At 43.3% G+C, this 19,502-nt stretch overlaps 1 protein-coding gene across 14 annotated transcripts in view; it reads right to left on the bottom strand.

Moving 5' to 3' along the window:
• Positions 1–19,502, bottom strand: part of ARHGEF3 (Rho guanine nucleotide exchange factor 3) — a 315,139-nt gene that overhangs the window by 180,208 nt on the left and 115,429 nt on the right. The window contains exon 1 of one of the 14 annotated variants that reach the window (XM_055558199.1): positions 217–359. The exons of the other annotated variants lie outside the window; for them this stretch is intronic. Within the exon in view, the coding sequence (XP_055414174.1) occupies positions 217–267 (51 nt within the window). The 5' untranslated portion in view covers positions 268–359. Of the gene's footprint in view, positions 1–216; positions 360–19,502 lie in introns of those variants that run through there. 14 annotated transcript variants of the gene reach the window in all.

The raw sequence follows: 19,502 nt of genomic DNA, 5'->3' as shown, positions 1-19,502 counted from the left end.
TTAAGCACAACCGCACAGCTCTTTTCTGATTCATGCACTTCAGCAAGGCAGAAGTGTGCCTCCATTGTCCCAGGTGCTCTGAGTGGCTCCTTGATCTGTTTCTTGGGCGATGCAGACAGCTGCCCCCTCCCACACCTCAGCTCCTGGAATGGTCCAGCCAGGCTCGGGTGGGAACTGAGAGCCCGTCTACCCCTGGTCCTGCTGCAGGGAGCTTACCTGAGTACGAACAAAGAAGCAGCACCACACCATGGGGCGCTCCGACCTCATCCACACAGAGTCCCCCGCCCCTAACTGTGGCGGCGCCCTTCAGACGGGATTCTCTGAGCAGAGCAGAGCATGGTTTCCCTCAAGGAACTCCTCCCCACTACTTGGGCTGTATGACAGGAAGTGACAGGGGGCCATCAGTTACATTGTCAGAAGCCGAGAACCACACCAGCCCAGAGCTCCCCACCTCCAGCGGTTTCCTTGCCGGCTGCTGCTTTTTCAGAGCACCCTGCCTCCTGGCATTCAAAGGCACACCAGAAACTCAGTTTCTGGCTGGCAACTCCCAGCCTGTAAGGAACAACAATGCTTAAGTGGGCCCCCACCTAAAAGCCATGCTGGGCATTCCGGCAGCTCTAAAGGGCTCACTGCCAGGATACCATGCTTTGTAGACCCAAACGTTGGGGTGAAATGGATAGAGAAGGGACACTGGGAGGAGAACTGTGTGTGTGCTCAAAGAGGAATCAACAGTCCACTTGAACTTCACCCAAGAGTCAGGGCCCTGCCTGGCATGCAAAGTCTACGCTGAATCCTAATTTCATAGCAACTCAACAAATGAGAGTGATGGTAAACACCCCACCCATCCGTTCCTTTCTTTTTTTCCTAGACAAATTTTCTCTTCAGAGCTCCTTGAAAAGCGTTGCTTCTGGAAACCTCTCTTTGAGCTTTTAACAGGACTAACAAAAGGCCTTACTGCTTGCCTCCGAGTCCTTACAGAAACAACTCGTAGCTGACATTTCTCATTTTATGAACTAGGGATCTCACCAATGAACACTGTGCCCTAGTCCCCCGCCTTGAACAAGGCCCAGATTTATTGGGTCAGACAGTCACGTGAACTACAAGGTTTCAGATGGAAACCGTGCCTATTCAACCCTTCACCACAAACAAATCAAAACCATTACCCTCCCAGCACAGTGGCAGAGGGACTTGAACCCAAGGAGACATAACTCCAGGGTAGCTTTCAATTCTTTTTTTTTTTTTTTTAATTTTATTTTATTTAACTTTACTATTTTTTAGTTCTCTAACGGGGTGGGTATTCGATTTGCAACCATCTTTCTAACTGTAACTTTCAGCAGAAAGATTGAGCCCAGGACTCCCCAAGACATTCTTATAAATGCACAGATTTTTAAAAGCCTTTGCCTGTCTCAGCCCTGAGTACAATTTGGGGACTCATCAAAGACAGGGCTTCATTTGATAAGCTTCGATCCAAGACTCAACCTCCGAGCTTAACAGAAATGCTCTCCCCACCCATTCTTGGGCCAGCAGCTGGGTGCTAACATCTGGTCTCTGAAGAGCGCGTTACATAAGCATGCTATGGAAGGATGCACCAGGCTCTGGCAGTGCAAAGATGAACCAAAGATGACCAGAAACAAAATAAATTCGCCAGGAATTTGCAAAAAGTGTTGAGGGAGCCAAGAAATTACTAAGCCTGGCAAATGCATTTTTCATAGGGACAATTTCTGGGAAGGCGCCTTAGAGCCAGAGACACATGGGCAGGATTCTGAGGGGTGTTCTAGGCAGAACGGGCAAGGGCAGTGGGGTGCAGACCCATATGAGTGCTTAGCAAGAAAGGCAAATACTTTGAAAGTACTGCTATGACAGGCCTGCATCCTGCTTCAGAGAGCGTGACGGGGGTCCCATCTGTCAGGGGAAAGAGGGAAGTAAAATCGTTGTGAAAAGGCTCAAGCCCTTCAGGCAAGCGTGTGGGTCACCTCAAGGCCTATGTGTGGTACCTCCCTGGCCAGGCACCCAGGAAACACTCAGTAAAGTGTGAAAATCAAATAGCGATGTCCACAAAAGATGGGCTTCAGCTTGTCCTCAGGATCCTCTATTTTCCAAAGCCAGACTCCCCACAAAGCAAACCTGGGGTGAGCAGTGCTATCGGGGGAAGGGGAAGTGTTCCTAAAAAGGCTTCCTGCTCTGGCCTCGTGCATAGAAAAGGTCCTGATTTGTATAGGCCTGTAAATAAGCTAATCTTAACCAGCCCTGGCAGTAGGTCAACTAATGAAGAATGTCAATTCTCTGAGGACCAAGGACCAAGGGTCCTTCCCCATAAGCGCAGGCACTCGAATCCTGTTGGAATTTCCCTCTGCAGGGGCCCCAGCCACCAAGACTAGGGTCCACTCCAGGCAGGAGCCAAAGGCAATGTGAGATGACCACGGGGCACTGGAGTTTCCTTCTTTCCTGGGGGAGGAAGGGTACATTCACATGAACTAATCCTAGAATGATTAAGCCTAACTTCAGGGCTGCTGACTGTGAATGAGAAAGAAGAATCGAAACCTGTGGGCTGCAGCACTTTGTGGAAGAGGTGAAACTTGAGTGGGCTCCGGGGCAGGTAGCCACAGCAGAGGGAGGGAGGGCGGGAGGACCAGCAGAGCCCCTGGCAGGAGAAAAAGGGCACAGCCTGCAAAAGGGAAGGGAAGAGCCGGATGCGGCCCTTCCCTCTGATGCCCCTGTTTGACAGGAAGAACAACTCCCGTAATGAGATTGCCTGGGCAGAAGGCACCTCGGAGGAACGTTTCCACAATGAGAGGCTCCTGCCCTGGAGGGCTTAAGTTCATTTTGAGCATTATAATGAGAGCTTATAAAGGTATGGGATGTGGGTTTTCTCCACGTGGCATCTAAGATACCATGGACTATTCAAACACGTTTTTCTACTGATTTTTACATTTTAAAAGTACCATAGTGTCATTATAATACATTTGAACCACAAAGAAGTATATAGTGTAACAAGTGAATCTTCCCAAAGGCCTTGCCTTTTGCCTCACCACAATCCCACTTGCCAGAGGCACTGTGTCAAAACCAGAGGCAGATAAGTGAAAATCGCTCAGTCGTGTCCAACTCTTTGCGACCCCATGGACTACAGTCTTCCAGGCTCCTCTGTCCATGGACTTCTCCAGGCAAGAATACTGCAGTGGGTTGCCATTTGGGGGTGAACAAACCTAAACGCCTTTAGGACCAGGGGGTAAGGGATGGGAAAGAAGTGGCTTGGCAGGTACTGGACACCACTGAGAGCACTTGCCTTAGGAAAGTTCCAGCTTATTGGAGTGCCAAGGGACTAATGGCCCAAGTGAACAGATGTTCTAATTTTTCAAGGGAAGCTGGGAATTTTGGATTTTACATGAAATCTCCCAATTTTTAAATGCTGGCAACTAATTTATCTTTTTTTTTTTTTTTTAAATTCTGTACAAGCCACACAAAGCACAGTTGCTGGTGGATTTGACCCAAGGGCCACCAGTTTGCTACCATTGATGGTGATCCTTTAGACATTTCCTTCCATCTAAACACACGTAAACTTGTGTTTTATCACCTTTAAAATATTTGTCAAAAATGCAAAGCTAACATTACTTTAGCACTTGCTTTCTTCACTTAATATCCTCTTTCCACATTGTCCACATCTTAGACTGCTCTGCATAGCACTCCATGGTACGGGAGCACCTTTGTTCATCAGCTCCTGCCCTGTGGGCAGTCAGCAAGCATTAACAGACACACATGAAATGTCACCTCTCAGTTGCTCATTCCTGACAATGTAACTCATGATGAAAGTGCACCTGTGCACAGATATTAAAATGTCCTAAAGCCACAATTACTGAAACCATTAATGGTGACTGCAGATTTTCGATGTTTTAATATGAGAACTTTTTAATTTGATCTTCACAACTATCTCAAGGTGGGGCCTTACTATTGTCTCTACCATATAGATTTTTTAAAAACTTGAGACTCAAACCGGTGGTGTAAGCCTGCCCCAGAGGGCCTAGAGGGGGCAGGGTTGGGTGGGGAGCCAGGTGGGTTGACCTCAGAGCTCCTGCTCTCTGCACACAGCCCTAGGACAGACTGCCCAAAGCCTGCCCTGGGATAGCCAGGATCTGACACACAGTGGATGTTGACTGCAAACTACTGGAGGAGAGAAGGACCACTAACAGGACAATTCAGTTCTTACAAAGAAAAGCCTCATTTTAAAGTTCCACTTCATACTCACCCAAAATATATTCTACATAAATTAGAGTGAGATGTTAAAAAGGAAAAAAAAAACAAAAAACTATGAAATTCTGGGGGTGGCAGTTCTCAGGGTATGATACTTTAAATATGTGAAACCTGAATCACTATATATTATCAATGGGAAACTACCTAGAAGGCACCTCTAGGTTTGCAATAAAGGTCCCTGTTCTTCCACACTTGGTGAATAACTACAGTGGTAGCAACTTCTTATTGAACTCCACAGAGACTAGCACCAAAGTGGGGGCCTTATGAAGACCGCACCCCTCTCCCACCTCCTTGCGTCACTAGAGCTCTAAGTGATGTGTTTCTTATGCTGTTAGCCTATTAACTTTTAGCAAGTTCTGTTGCGAGGTTTCAAGCCACTTTCTCACCCAAAATATTATTTTAAAAAATTCACTAGGGCTGTCATAAGTTCATTTACATAAAACAAAATGGTGAGATTTCAGCAGAATTATTTCTTCATTAAAAGCTGGTGACTAATGGTGGTTGTTTCCATTCAAAATTTTATTCTGATTTCTTTTATTCAACCTCTTTCCTATTTGCACCCAAGAAGCCAAAGATTTCACAAAAGTTCAGAAGTTGTCTGGGAATTTCAGGGCCTGTGACCATATTCCAGTTGATGCCTTACATTTTAAAATAATTCCACAAATTGAATTGAAAAATAGGTAGTAAAACAATCCCATTAAAATGGAGTAGAAGCAGTAATGAAATTAAAAGAGTATACTGCACCTTGCTTGAGCCAAGTTTCCAACGTTAGAAAAATGTTACATCACAGATCTTAGTTTCTGAGGCTGTTGTCAAATTCAAATTAAGACTAGGAAGAAACAAAATTTATGCTGTGGTGGAGAGGGGGGTTCAGTAATACTCTTTGGTATTACTAGGTTAGCAGGAAGGCATAATGCATGGAAAGCCAGTGGGAAATAAAGAGAACTTCAAAGTAATTTAGAGCCTGGGAGTTTACTTGTGGTCACACATTTTTATTGCATAATTTCATATCTACTCCTTGGTGCTGGAAGTGTGGTTAAATTAAGCAAAACTTGAACAAGTTGGGGCGTCCTGGAGGAGCAGGTCCAGACTCCACACCAGGCCAGTGTTGGTTGGAAGCAAGATGGTTTGACTTAAGAGACTGTCACCATTTGAAAATGCTGATGTTCTTCTAGAGCCCTCCTTAATACCTCAGCTCAACAAGATAACAGCATGCTGCGAAGAATGTGGGCGCAGACCTGGCTGCCCAGGGTCAAGAATGAATAAATAGAAATGTCTTCATCTATTGCTGCAACTCAAGAACTAAAAATAAACGAGGCTTGAACACGGAGGTCTCAACAGGTTGCTAATCCTGAGGGCTTATCTTGCTTGCTTTGTTACGAGCAATAGTTTGAATCAGTTTTTTTCTCTAAACATATCTGAACTGTTATTTATCACATTCCTCACGTGATTTTGGCAACCAATACATAGACAGCTATTTTAAAAAGCAAATGAAAAATAAGGAGAGCCACCTTCTTATGTGCCCTGTGAAACAGCCACTAACCTAGGCTGGTCCCTGGGGTTCCACTTCCTTTAAGAACATGAGCAGGGAAGCCTGAAGAATTTCTGCATGGAGCAGACTGGGGTGCTTCCAAGAAGCTCACTCAATTTCTTAGAAACGTGAATACCCTGAATACAGTTTTTTCAAAGGACTGTCAAGTCCTCTTTGTTAAACTACCAGTTAAAAGTGAAACTCCAGCAGGTTGCTGACCTCTAACCAATTCTTAGGAAAAAAAAAAAGGTTTTAAAACTGATTAGCTGATATCTATCAGCCAAAGAGCTTCCTTCCTTGGAAATGAGACTTACTGTTCGGCATTAAACTGTCAAAAGTGGTTAGAAGTAGAAAATCTAAATATGAGGAGGGTGGTACTCGTACCATTTGAATACTCAGGAGGCATTTGGAAAGTAACCTGCTTATATCAAAAAAACACATCGTGACAAACTGAATGTCTGAGTTAAAAATGCATAACCAAAGCAGAAATCATTCTTTTAAAAAAGTTTCTCGCTAGTATTTTGACTCCAGATATCTCCTTAGGGATAATTTCTGGGAACAACTGGCTGGCTGGAATGATGGACAGTAAATTAATAGGGGAGCTCTGTGGTATTTGGCTCTGCCATTTACTAGTTGAATGATCTGGTAAGTCACTTCTTAACTTCCTTGACTCTTAGTTTCCTCATCTGTAAAACAGGAATAATGATTTTTCAAGCAGAAAAGGAAGGGTTTAGGTGTCATTATAGATACTGCTTCAGGTCTTCCTCTGAGCACACCGAAAAGTTGCTACCAAATCTAAGACAGCTTCATTTTCATCTTGATTTGAAAGAGAGTAAGAAAAAGGCAAAGGAAATTGGCAATTTCTCATTTTTTCCCTCTTCCTTCCAATAGGCGGGAAAATCGGAAGGTGGTTAAAACTCAAGTCCCATTTATTTTTTAGATGTTATAATGCTGACTTCTTTGAAATCCTTGTGTCCATCAAAAAAATTTAGGCTTCGATGAAAGCACTTCCAACAAAATACCAAGAGATTGAAAAGCATGTATACACACATGACTCAGAGCGTTAATTCTGCCTACACAACAGTGAAAGTGTTTTTTTTTGTTTTTTGTTTGGTATATATCTGTATACTAGAGGAATAAATATTGTTACTTTTTCCCTTAAATCCAAATCAGAAAGGAATCACCCAAACACTGGAAACCGGCAAACCAAGTGGGAGGTAGTCAGAAAAGCCTTCCTTCCTCCCAGCTCCCACCGAGGGAAGCTGATTCTGGGTGGGAGCTCAATGCCTCCTCCCAATTAGGGCTCTGCCCCGCAGGCTGTCCCTTTAAACCAGACTTCCTGGTAAGACTCAGAGATTTCCGCATGCAGCTTCCTGGAGACAATATAAGATAAACAATAAACTTGGCAGCAAAATCTTAGACAATAAGCCCCACGTGGCCATAACAAGAAGCAATTATAAGCACTGACAATGGCCAAGGCATTTCCAACAGGAATGCAAATCTGTGATAAACATGGGAGAAACATGCTACCCCACACACCTGCACAAATGAAACTAATTTCAAAAGAAAAAAATAGGCCCTAGCCTCTCATCAGAGTGAGAAATAGCTGCTTCCAAATTTGGCACTGCTTTTTGAAAAATCAGCATCTAAGAGAAAAGCAATCAGGTCTTACTTAAAGTGCCACTGCCTATTAGATGCACACTGTTGAGGCCATGGGACCGTGTGAGTCACTTACTCCATGTGTCTCTGTGAGGGACATTCATCACCCTCGGGATGCTCTGCAGCTCACCCCTCCACCCCAGGTTGAGGGAAGCCCCAGTTCATGAACCAGAGCCTGCATTCTACCAGAGGAGACGAGGGCGCCATATACTTGCTTTCCCAGTTTCCCTAGCAGCTGGGCACGAGTGAGGTGCTGGCAGTCGGAGACTCCCACCCCAGACTGGGCAGGAGAAGCTGGCAGGGAAAGCAGCGGCGATACTGCAGACTGTTCTGGTGAGGGTGGGGGCAGCTCGCAGAGATGTCCTGTAACTGGTGCTGGTGGTGCAAACCATGGTATGCACACCTGCCCAGCAGTGGTAATCTTGCAGGAAATGTTTGGTAGTATAATTTGGGTTGTTCCCAATTCCCTGATCCTTCCTAAATTCTCTGAGCTTCCGATATCTAGTCAATTCATTTTCTGCTTAATCCATCACAACTGGGTCTCCTTGCTAGGGGTTAGTTCACGCGCACAGAACACAGGATGGGCTAATGCCAGAGGAATCCAGAAACCAATCCCAAAGAATGGTTCTGAGCATAAGGACTGAATATATTCTTTCACACTTCCAATTCAATCCAATTACTGCCCTTCAGCCTGCAAGGCCCTGTATCACTCGGCCCCTGTCTCCCTGCTGCACCCCAATCTCACTCTACTCTCCTCCTAAGCTCCAGGCACATATGCTGTTCCTCATCAGATTCTTTTCCACCTCAGGGCCCTTGCACTTTCTCTACCGCAAACTGTTTCCTCCAACTCTTCACACTGCAGCCGCGTCCTCCTCATAGTTCAGTCACGGCTTACAGGAAGCCTTCTGTCTAAAAAACCACATCCCACACATCATCATCTTATCCTTTATCACAACACCCTGTTAATTTCCTTTCCAGCAGACCCCCTGTGATTAATTTATTTCATTATTAATAGTAATAACCACCACCACTGATCAAGAGGCTTGTTACAGACAGACACTAGATGTGCTCTTGCTGTTTTCAGTTTCACTAAGTCACGTCCAGCTCTTCGTGACCCACAGACTGTAGCACACCAGACTTACAGACCCTTCACTCTCTCCTGGAGTTTGCTCAAACTCATGTCCATTGAGTTGGTCGTGTCATCCAATCATCTCATCCTCTGTCACTCCCTTCTCCTCCTGCCCTCAATCTTTCCCAGCATCAGGGTCTCTCCCAATAAGTCAACTCTTGGTATCTCAGCAGCCATGTATTGGAGTTTCAGTCTTTTCAATGAGTATTCAGGATTGATTTCCATTAGGATCAATTGGTTTGATCTTCTTGCAGTCCAAGGGACTCTCAAAAATCTTCTCCAGCACCACAATTCAAAAGCCCCAATTCTTCAGTGCTCAGCCTTCTTTATGGTACAACTCACATCCGTACCTGACTACTGGAAAAATGACAGCTTTGACTATACAGACCTTTGTTGATAAAGTGATGTCTCTGCTTTTTAATATGCTGTCTAGGTTTGTCATAGCTTTCCTTCCAAGGAGCAAGCATCTTTAATTTCACAGTGGAGTCACCATTCACAGTAACTTTGGAGCCAAAGAAAATAAAATCTGTCACTATTTCCACTGTTTCCACTTTTATTTCCCATGAAAATGACAGGAATGGATACCATGATCTTAGTTTTTTGGATATTGTTTTAAGTCTGCTTTTTCACTCTCTTCTTTCACCTTCATCAAAAGGCTCTTTAGTTTCTCTTCGTTTTCTGCCATTAGAGTGGTATCATCTGCATACCTGAGGTTGATGATATTTCTCCCAGCAATCTTCATTCCAGCTTGTGACTCATCCAGCCTGGCATTTTGCATGATGTACTCTGTATATAAGCTAAATAAGCAGGGTGACAATATACAGCCTTCATGTACGCCTTTTTCTTTTCTGAACTAGTCCATTGTTCCGTGTCCAATTCTAATTGTTGCTGCTTAACCTGCATACAGGTTTTCCAGGAGACAGATAAGGTGGTCTGGTATTCTAACATGTCTTTAAGAATTTCCCACAGTTTGTTGTGATCCACACAGTCAAAGGCTTCAGACATTATATTAAACTCATTTAATTCTACGGTCACCCTATGAGATAGGTACTTTTTTTATCCTTCACTTACAGATAATAGGCTCAGAGGGGTTAAGGAATTGTTCATGCATGGCAGTGATGCAAAGAGGTTTTGAACCCAGGCCTGCAGTATGGGATCATTACCACAGGGCTCATTCAAGCAGCTGTCTGGCAGCAACAGAATGAGACACGACCACAGTGCAGGCTCTGGAGCCACAGGGCTGACCCAGCTCTCACGGAGCCTGTAGCCTCACATTTCACTTCTTACACCACATGTTCTATCTACTTTCCGTGGATCCTCCTTATGAAAGAAATGCAGCCAGGTGTGTAAAAAGGGTGAGGAAGTCCTTCACTCAACAGAGAAGAGCCTAGCTCTGCGCTGAGTCAACATACAAAAACACCATGGAGATGCTCACAGGCCAGGGACACAGGCCTGCCAACAATGCTGGCTGCTCACCCTGCCACTTTCCACAGCCCTGGAGCACCAGTCACACAGAGGGATCACCAGGGACTAGTCTCACGTTTCCCCTGAGTGAAATCACCATTTGAACAGGGTGTTGGGAACGTGCAGGAGTTGCCAGGCTGAGGGGAGGAGGACCAGAACAAAGGAAAGGAGGTGGGACAGCACGGTTCATCCAGGAAGAGGTGACATGTTCAAAGGGCCTGTGGAAGGGACAGGGTGGGAAGGCCAGGAGACAGAAGGCTGGAACCAAGGTAGGAATGCCAACTCTATCCTGTAGAAAATGGGGCAACACGAGTTTTTTTTTTTTTTGGCAAGAACAGACATGACCAGATAAAAATTCTTTTTCTGTCAGTAACAGTGGCCATGGCTATATAACACGGGTGAGATGTTCTGGTACTCTATTTGCTACATATTTAAAGTACATGTGCATGAACTAAAAGCCAGGAACTGTAACAAACACCACCAAGAATTCCATGTCTATGCTTCCTGACTCTGTCCGTCTGTTATATGAGAAGTGAGATAAATTTGCCCTTCTAATGGGAGTTAAGCACAGCCATCCCCTCCTGAACTGTGAAACTACACAGAGCTTTTACATCTGTAATTTATGGAGAAAAGAAGGAATTCCCCTGCTACTTGACTGTACAACTCCAACCACCTCTGCCCTCATTCCCCTAGTGGGATAACAAGAACCTCACCTCTGGGTTGTGTCATCATTAAAATGAAAGACTGACTCTTATTTATTTTTAAGAATGTTTGAGTCCACACAAAGAGCTTCCTATGCTGAAGGAGCCTCTGGGGAATTCAGGAAGAGTCCCCAGAGAGACCTTCTGAGGCTCAGTGAGACCAGTACGTAGTCACAGGGAATGGGATGCTAAGTCTGCAGCTGAGGAGGTCTGGGAGCACCAAGGCCAGCCAAGATGGTAAGGGCCCAGCATCCGGAAAGTAGGTCAGAAATCAGTGGAGGCAGTTTAGCAAAAGGACTAGGAACAGGACTTCTAAGCCAAGCAACCTGGATTCAAATCTCAGTTCCATTACTTACTGTGTTGCCTCGGGCAATTTGCTTAATTCCTCTGTGTCTCCGTTTCATCATCTGTTAAATGAGGATACTAAGAATACCCACCACAGATCGGTGTGAGGATCAAACAAATCAGTGCCTGGCACATGCTAAGTAACTGTAGCAGCTTTTGGAGACTATGTATGATAAACAGTGAAATTTACAGCAGGATCATGGATACTAAACACCCACACTGGACAACAAAAAGCAATTATAAGTTCTGACAGTGGCTAGGACATTTTCAATAGGAATGCGAATCTATGCAAATAGCTGTTGCTACTATCATTATTTAAAATATATAATATTTATTATAGTATATAATCATGTATCTTGAATAAAACTTTATTTTTAAATATTGGGTTGGCCACAAAGCTCGGTTGAGTTTTTCTGTAAGACGTGATGGAAAAAACCTGAATGAACTTTTGGTCTAACCCAATATTACATAACACTGTGCTACAGAACACGTAATTATTACCTAATATAATAATACAATTATTTTATTATGATTGGTTGTATCCTAATTGAAGAAAGAATGTGTCAACAAAAATGAAGGGTCTGAGGAGGGGAGCCTCAGTAGACTTTCGATCCCCTTTGGGTAAAGTGACAATGACATCAGTGTGGACTCCAGAGCCAATTTGCTGGGTCAGAGTCTGGGATTTGCCACCCATGAACTACAGGCTCGGGAAAGTTACTTAGCCCTTAAAACCTTGAGTTTTTCATCTCTGCAAAGGAGATAACAATATTAAATTCTTAGAGTTTGTACCAAGCACTGGTGCTGAAATTTATATGTTTTCACAGAACATCTTTCCAACAGTCATGTGAATCACATACAATTATGATGTCTATTTTACAAGTGAGAAGACCCACAGCTCTGAGATGTTAATGAAATCACTGAAGGACACACAGAAAGTCTGATACAAGCCAGCACTCTAAGCCAGCCCTCAAGTTCTGCAGACACGAGAAGGATGTACCACAGCTCCTCTGCAGGACGAGAGAGGAAACTCCTGTGTGCACAGGAATTACCTTTTAAGAAGGGTGTGTGTTTTCCTCTCCAGATCCCTACCCTTCAGGCATTTGCTAAGCAATGAGATTCCCTGCTGTTAAACACCTATTATTCACCAGGCATCTTGCTGAATGTCCCATCGCATCATTGACATCTCATCACCATGGCAACACTCTGAGACAGCGACTGGAGGACAGTGGGGCTCAGAGAGGTTGAGGTCCTGGCCCACGGTCACTGAGCTTGTCAGTGGCAGCATCCCACCACACATCTGTCTGTCCTATTTTCACACAGGCTTGGAGACAGGTTCTGAAAACACCCCTTAATGTCCTTCACACACCCTCTCCCCCTCATTACCTCCTACTCTGAAAGCACAGAGCTACTTATTCTGTACCAAGATAATGACCATGGGGGCCGAGCAGGGCCATGGCACAAACTATAATTACTACAGACAACAATTTGCATTCCAAATCTGAAATGTACTCAGGGCATCACTGGAGCCTTGTAATCAGTTTAGCCTCTCCCCAAATTTCTCTGGAAATGAAGACCTACTCAAGAAACAGACATGGTGGGGGGTGGGTGTCTGTTGGAAAATATGCCTCTGCCCCCAGCAAACTGCCACTTGAGGAAAAACCATGCCAAAAAGTGGCCAAGGCTGGGCGGGATCGAATCCCCAGAGAGGACAAATTCCTCCTCTGTCACAGAACAAAGAAAACAAAAACCAGGACAGTGGACACACTGAGCAAGACCGGTAAATAATTGAAGGCAGGAAACACATTACATAACACGTGGGCCTCAGTGCCAGGCACATGGACACCCATGCCCCCTCTATCACAACCTGCTGTCTTGCCAATGAGTCCCTTGTCAGGGTGAGGGGGCTTTCCCACCACAGGGCCCCCACAAGCTCAGCAGAAGGTTTATTATATGCACACTGCGAGAAAAAATACAACCTCTGCTTTGGACAAAGAGCTCCCAGAGAACCTTTCCACAAACAGACTGCTACGATCTGGGTGCCCCCGGGTGGAAAAGGAGGGTGAGGCCGGGGGAGTCGGGGTGGAAGATCTCAGAATTCTCAACCCTGCCTGTGGCTTCATTTACTTTTATCTGAACCACAGAGGCATTTGTACTAATAATTACGGCTCCTGGGTAAGTTTCTAGAGTCCTGGGTACTTGTTGACTGGGATTCACCGTAGTGCCACCTTCTTTTACTAGAGAAAGCAGACAGACCACATGTCCATTTCCGTCACCCCGGATCCTGACTGAAGACTGGCACGTGGAACCTCTACTGAGGTGATGTTGCATCTCCAAGACTGCCCCAAAAACTAGAGTGTTTCTCACACTTTAATGTGCCCTCAGATCCCTTGGGCATCTTGATAAAAATGCAGATGCCGATTCAGGTCTGTGGTGGGGCCTGAGATTCGGCATTGCTTCCGAGCTCCCAGGTGCTGTTCCTGTTACTGCCCCATGGACCACACGCCAGGAACCTTTGCTAGGTCACATGCTAGTGGCTTAAGCAGATAGAAAACAAAGAAAAATTCAGTATTTCCTATGTTTCCACACTCACGATGTCAAGTGGTATCTTTGTTCTAAGACCATGAGTGAAGAAGTAAATTCAAGCACTATGCATCTTTATGGAGAAGGTGATGGCACCCCACTCCAGTACTCTTGCCTGGAAAATCCCATGGATGGAGAAGCCTGGTAGGCTGCAGTCCATGGGGTCTTGAAGAGTGGGACACAACTGAGCGACTTCACTTTCACTTTTCACTTTCATGCAGTGGAGAAGGAAATGGCAACCCACTCCAGTGTTCTTGCCTAGAGAATCCCAGGGACGGGGGGGCTTGGGAGGCTGCCGTCGATGGGGTCGCACAGAGTTGGACACGACTGAAGCGACTTAGCAGCAGCATGCATCTTTAAAGTTTGTATTTCCAAGTTATCTCAGTGATGGTGAATAGGATGACTGTCCTTGCAGGAAAACCTTGTTGAAGGCTATTAACTAAGGAAAATCCAGCAGATTGTCCCTTGGCCTAAGTTTCTGGAAAAGCCCTGGGTTCTCTGAGGTTCAGAGGGCAACACAGTTGAACACTGCTTTCACTAGCATTCTCATCACTGAGGTTTCTCTCCTTGTCAGCGGGGTGGCCAGTCCACCGTGTTCTAGAGGCTCAGCCACATGCCCCCTTAGCCCACCAGCATAGCTATAGGGACCTCTTAAGAGCTGGAGCGCTGTCTCCTCAGTCAGAGGTTACACCATCCCAACCAGACAGGCACCCTAATAAAATCATCCAACTAATTCAACACATGTTTTCTTTTTTAAATTTTTTTAACTGGCTGGAGCTGGCTGTCCTGTCCCGTTATGCAAACAGTACACAATGAATTGTTGATAGCATCTCCTTACCGTTGCCAACATAAACCCTGCCAGGCCAGCAGAAATGAGCCCGGTGACTCTAAGCAACAACAGTTGCAGGGGTTTGTTTACATAAACACAACTAACAACAGGTGAAAATGTTTTTATCTCCTCCTATTGCTAAACCAGAGACTTCTGAAATTGAGTTCTTCTGGAAATAAAACCAAATGTCAAATGTGAAAACAGAAGGCAGTTGAGTGGTGACACCCGGAAAGCCAACTCTATGTTTCCTGCACAAACACACATGTAGACAAAGATTTTTGGACCACTGAATCAACTAACTTATTTGTATTGGCTGTTTCTTGCCTCACAGTAAGGATTTTTCTTTTCTATTCTTGCCCCCTGCACTTCTGGGCATTAGCCTTTTGACTTGGGTTAGCAGAAATATTTCTTAATATATTAAATAAGTTTAATATCATTAAATAACATAAAATAGAGATATAAGAGGCAACACTAGTCTCTAAATCAAAACCCTAAAATAGAAAAAAAAAAAAAATGCCAGTGGACAAGGGAAGAGAAATGGACATTTCTTAAAGTAGAGAGATGATGTTCAGAGACTAGGTAGGCTCCAGGGAGGGAGCTGTGATGGACCACATCAGAATGACTAATAAAACAAGATGGAGAAGCCACTTCCTGAGCAATGGGTGTTGGAGAAAATGAAGAGCAAAGTGAGGACAAGCTGCTTAGTGGCACACATGCAGGGCCTCTGAGTCACTCTGCGTAATGAGATGAGTATATTTTTAAAAGAAGGAAAAAAGACAAGACATCAAGACTGTTAGAATACGCAGCAAGAGGCTTTGTTATGGATCAGGAGCAGCAAATCTTGTCCATTTGTACCAGTTCTGTAGGCTTGAAAAGACCACTGCAGTCTCAAGCTTTTTCCTTCCTTGAGAGAGAAGCTTTAGAATTTGGCAATGAACTTGGTGATGTCTGGCAAAGATAAGCCCCAAGAAAAACACCTTCGATTTTCACTACACAAATATTACAACGGGAAACATACTTTGGGACAAGAGGGCTTTTTTAAAAGGCAAGTATCTTTTTGACTCCTAAATTCCTAAGCCAAGTTTGCAATCGATTGTCCTCAGAGTTTCAATAATAAACTAAACTCATGCCACATTATGTAATTTTCTCTAATTCTCTCTATAATGCTAACATCACTTATAATAAAGTGATATTATTTTATAGTACTGATATTTTATAGTACTGTCCCAAGCTATCATCCGGAACCCATTAAAAATAATGTGCCCCAATTGAGGAAGATACAACTGAGTTACCTATTAATTCTTTGGAATATTAACTCTTGGGGATGACTGTTTTAGGACTGTGATTTCTCTCTTGGCTGAGTACATGGTATTCATTCTTATTAAGGTGCTTTCCTCCCCTCTCAAATATTCAAGTAAGATTTATGGAATATTTTTTTTTAGTTGTTGTTAGAAAAGGAAGACAAAATTCCTCCAACTTCACCTTTATCAAGTTCTCACATTTAAAACTCCTCCACAAACAGATGCCATTATTTTAAAATTCCATCTTAAGTAACCATGGGATTTAGGCCAATTCATTGAGTTTCTGACTCAGATTTATTCCTGCTATGGATTTTTATACTTTAAGACCTAAAACTCCACTTAAAAATTATAGTTTGTCTTCTCACCTCGATTTTTCTTCTCTTTAATTATAAAAATTATGTATGCATCTTGTAGAAACTTGGCAAAGTCAAAATAAAACAAAGAAAAAAATGTCACTTATAACCTCACAGAGAGGAAATCATTATTAATATTTTGGCATATTTACTTTCAGTCCTCTAAGTGAACTTTTTCATAGCAGATTATTCACTATACATACAATTTTGTCTCCTGCTTTTAAAGCCATAACAATAAACATTTTTCTTGAATTAGCACTCTTCCTCAACATCCCCTTATGGCTGCATAATATGAACTCATATGGATAAAACACAATTTATACCAGCTGTTTCACATTATCAGACATTTACACTTTTTCCATTTTTTTCTGTCACTACAATGACAACTGCCCTAAACACTTTTGTCCATAAATCTTAATCCACATCTCTGGTAACTTCTTTAGGATAAATTCCTAGAAGTCGGACTATTAGATCAATAGCCGTAAATATATTTATGATCTTGACACAAATAGCTTTCCAAAAAGATGAAGAAGTAACAGTGTCACTAAACATCGGTGACAGCATCCATCCTATGAGCATTAAAGTTATCACTTTAAAAGAGGCTGATTGATTCTGCAGCCTGAAAACAATACCTTAAAAAATTTCCAATTCTTAGACTGACCTGCTGAGGTCAACGATTTCAAATGTTTCCTCAGTATCAGACTAATCTTTACCCTTCAAAATACAATGTTAATTTTTCTCACATACAAGAATGCAAACCAAACCACAAACATGAAAAGAATGTAGTCATTCGTTGGATGTTTTCATTGGGCAACTAAGGTGCTGTAGTTAAGAAGCCAAGAACAGCCAGTACGAGGTACCAGTCTGTGACAGGACGGAGAGACGCCCAGGGCAGAGAGACACGAGCAAAATAAATTCAGAACTGAATCCACTGCCAAACTTCACAAGGTACATAAGATTTGAATTACCATAAGTCACACTTATCAGAAGGAATACATCAGAATGTTCAGGAATACATCCAGATTACATTTAAAACTCATGCAATAGCTTTTCCACAAGAAATTTTCTTTCCTCCCTCCAAACTGGTGCACATTCCCATATACATCAAGTAAGTTGTTTCTTTTTTTTTTTTTTTTTTTTGTAACTTAATGGCACATATATGCTAGAGCAAATGGTCCAGATTCAACCTACAATATGGAAAAATATCAGATAAATGGAAACCTTTTCTACCATGCTGGACATGGCTTGGAGTATCTTCCCCTCATTCTCTTTTCAGGAGATGTGTCCCACTTTCCCCAACGTTGTCCACAGCTCCTGCTAACTAGGTATAACAGTAGCCGTAGCAAGGGGGTAAAAAAGTATTTACTGAGCATCTAGTATGTCACAAACCCAGTGCTAAACACTTAACATGAATTATTTAACGTAATTCTCTTAAGAACACTGTGAGTTAGATACATTTTTCATATGGGGAGAAATTTGAGTCCCAGTAGGTTTCCTTACTTGCCCACCCTGGTGAACAGCAGACCCCTTTGACCCTGACTCTCTGGCTGCAGATGACTAGACCAAGAGGGAGGGAAGCCCCTCTAGGAGCCAGCCAGAAGGCTGCCCACCACCCGCGAGGCTCAACACAAGAAAGACTATCTGAAGCAATCAGGGTTTTCTTAGGGATCTGGGGACAGGGCAATTGAGACTATCCTGGGCTTTGAGAAAAAGAGATGCTAGAAGATCACATGAGGTTGGATCAGAGCTGGCTTTGTAACAAACCCAACAGTAGCTCATGCAAGGAGAAGACACTGGGAGCAGGACTTACGTATCAGAAGACCATAGCCAAGAAAGAAAGAATGAAACCAACCCACACAAAGAAATCCTTGGTTTCTGCAGCTATAATTCTCTTGTTAAATAGCACTTGTCTCGTAATGGGAGCAAGCACCTGCTTTCCGACAAGAACTCAGTCTGAAATAACCACTAAGGAATCTACAACGGAGTCATTCCTCACTCGAATGGACTGTCAGCAGCAACTATCCTGTGCAGCAAGTCGGCACCATTTATTACAAACAGCCAATGCCACGTGCCTCTTAATGAGATGCAAGTAGCTGGCATCCCTTAGGATATTTTCCTGCCCAAAACTGCTTAATCTGAAATAAACGAAGTCTTTTGACATAAATTACCAGTGTTATAAAAAATATAAAGGACAGAAGAGCAAGTTAAAGGACAGAAGAGCAAGTTAAATGACATCTTAGGTAAGCAATCAGATAAACTAAAATGTGAAATCCATTCTACAAGCAATTAGTCTGGTCTTTTTAAAAAAAATCAATTTCATAAAAAAAAAAACAAAAACAAGAGGAATGAGAGGACTATTCAAGGACTTAAAAGGACTAAAAAACACAGTTACAAAATGAAGTCATGGTCCTCAACTGGATTAAAAAACCACCAAACAAAAAATCCAACCAGATGCAATGCAAGGCCCTTGAATGTCTTCAGGGAAATCAACTATAAAAGATAGTTGGGGAAATAGGAATACAGACTGAATGTTGGGGAATTAATAGTAGCTTTCTCAGGTCTGATAATGTGGGAAAATGTTCATATTCTTAGTACACATGTATTAAAGAATTTAGAAGTGAAGTGTCATGACTGTCATACTTTGAAAAGATTTTGTAAAATTAAGCAGATTGCATAAACAGTTAGAGATAGATAAACAGCTAAAGCCAAATGTTAGCAACTGTTGATTCTAGATGGTGGGTGTTCATTGTACTTACTTCCAACATCCCATATATTTAAAATTTTTCATAACAAACAGTTGAAAAAATAGCACACATAGTAAAAATAACCATCTTGGAAACCCCTTAGGAAGACATCAGGTGAAGCCTGACCATCCTTCTCTCAATAAACCACACTTAAGAGTTCTTTAAGGCTTCCCCAGTGGCTCAGCGGTAAAGAATCTGCCTGCAATGCAGGAGCTACAGGAGACACAGGTTCAATTCCTGGGCCAGGAAGATCCCCTAGAGAAAGGCATGGCAACCCACTCCAGTATTCTTGCCTGGAGAATCCCATGGACAGAGGAGCCTGGTGGGCTACAGTCCACGGGGTCACAAACAGTCATGTCACAGACATGACTGAAGAGACTTTGCAAGCACATATCCAAGGAATGATTTCAGTGAGCCCTAAGAGTTCCTACTTTACTGCTAGAACAAATATTGTACATACATCTCCAGTTTAGCTCCTGACAAAGCTGTTGCTTGTGTTCAGGGGGAATGCAGCACAATAAATCCCCATCAAGGTCTAGAATCACCATCACCCTACTAGAATCAACAGAGGAAAAAGCAGGTTTGCCACTCCATCTAACACTCCTTTTCTATGAGCAGGTT

The sequence above is a fragment of the Bubalus kerabau genome, chromosome 20, assembly GCF_029407905.1.
Source record: "Bubalus kerabau isolate K-KA32 ecotype Philippines breed swamp buffalo chromosome 20, PCC_UOA_SB_1v2, whole genome shotgun sequence".
NCBI classification, from domain to species: domain Eukaryota; kingdom Metazoa; phylum Chordata; class Mammalia; order Artiodactyla; family Bovidae; genus Bubalus; species Bubalus kerabau.
The sequence above is the reverse complement of the archived record's forward strand: the minus strand, read 5'-3'. Positions and strand labels throughout refer to the sequence as shown.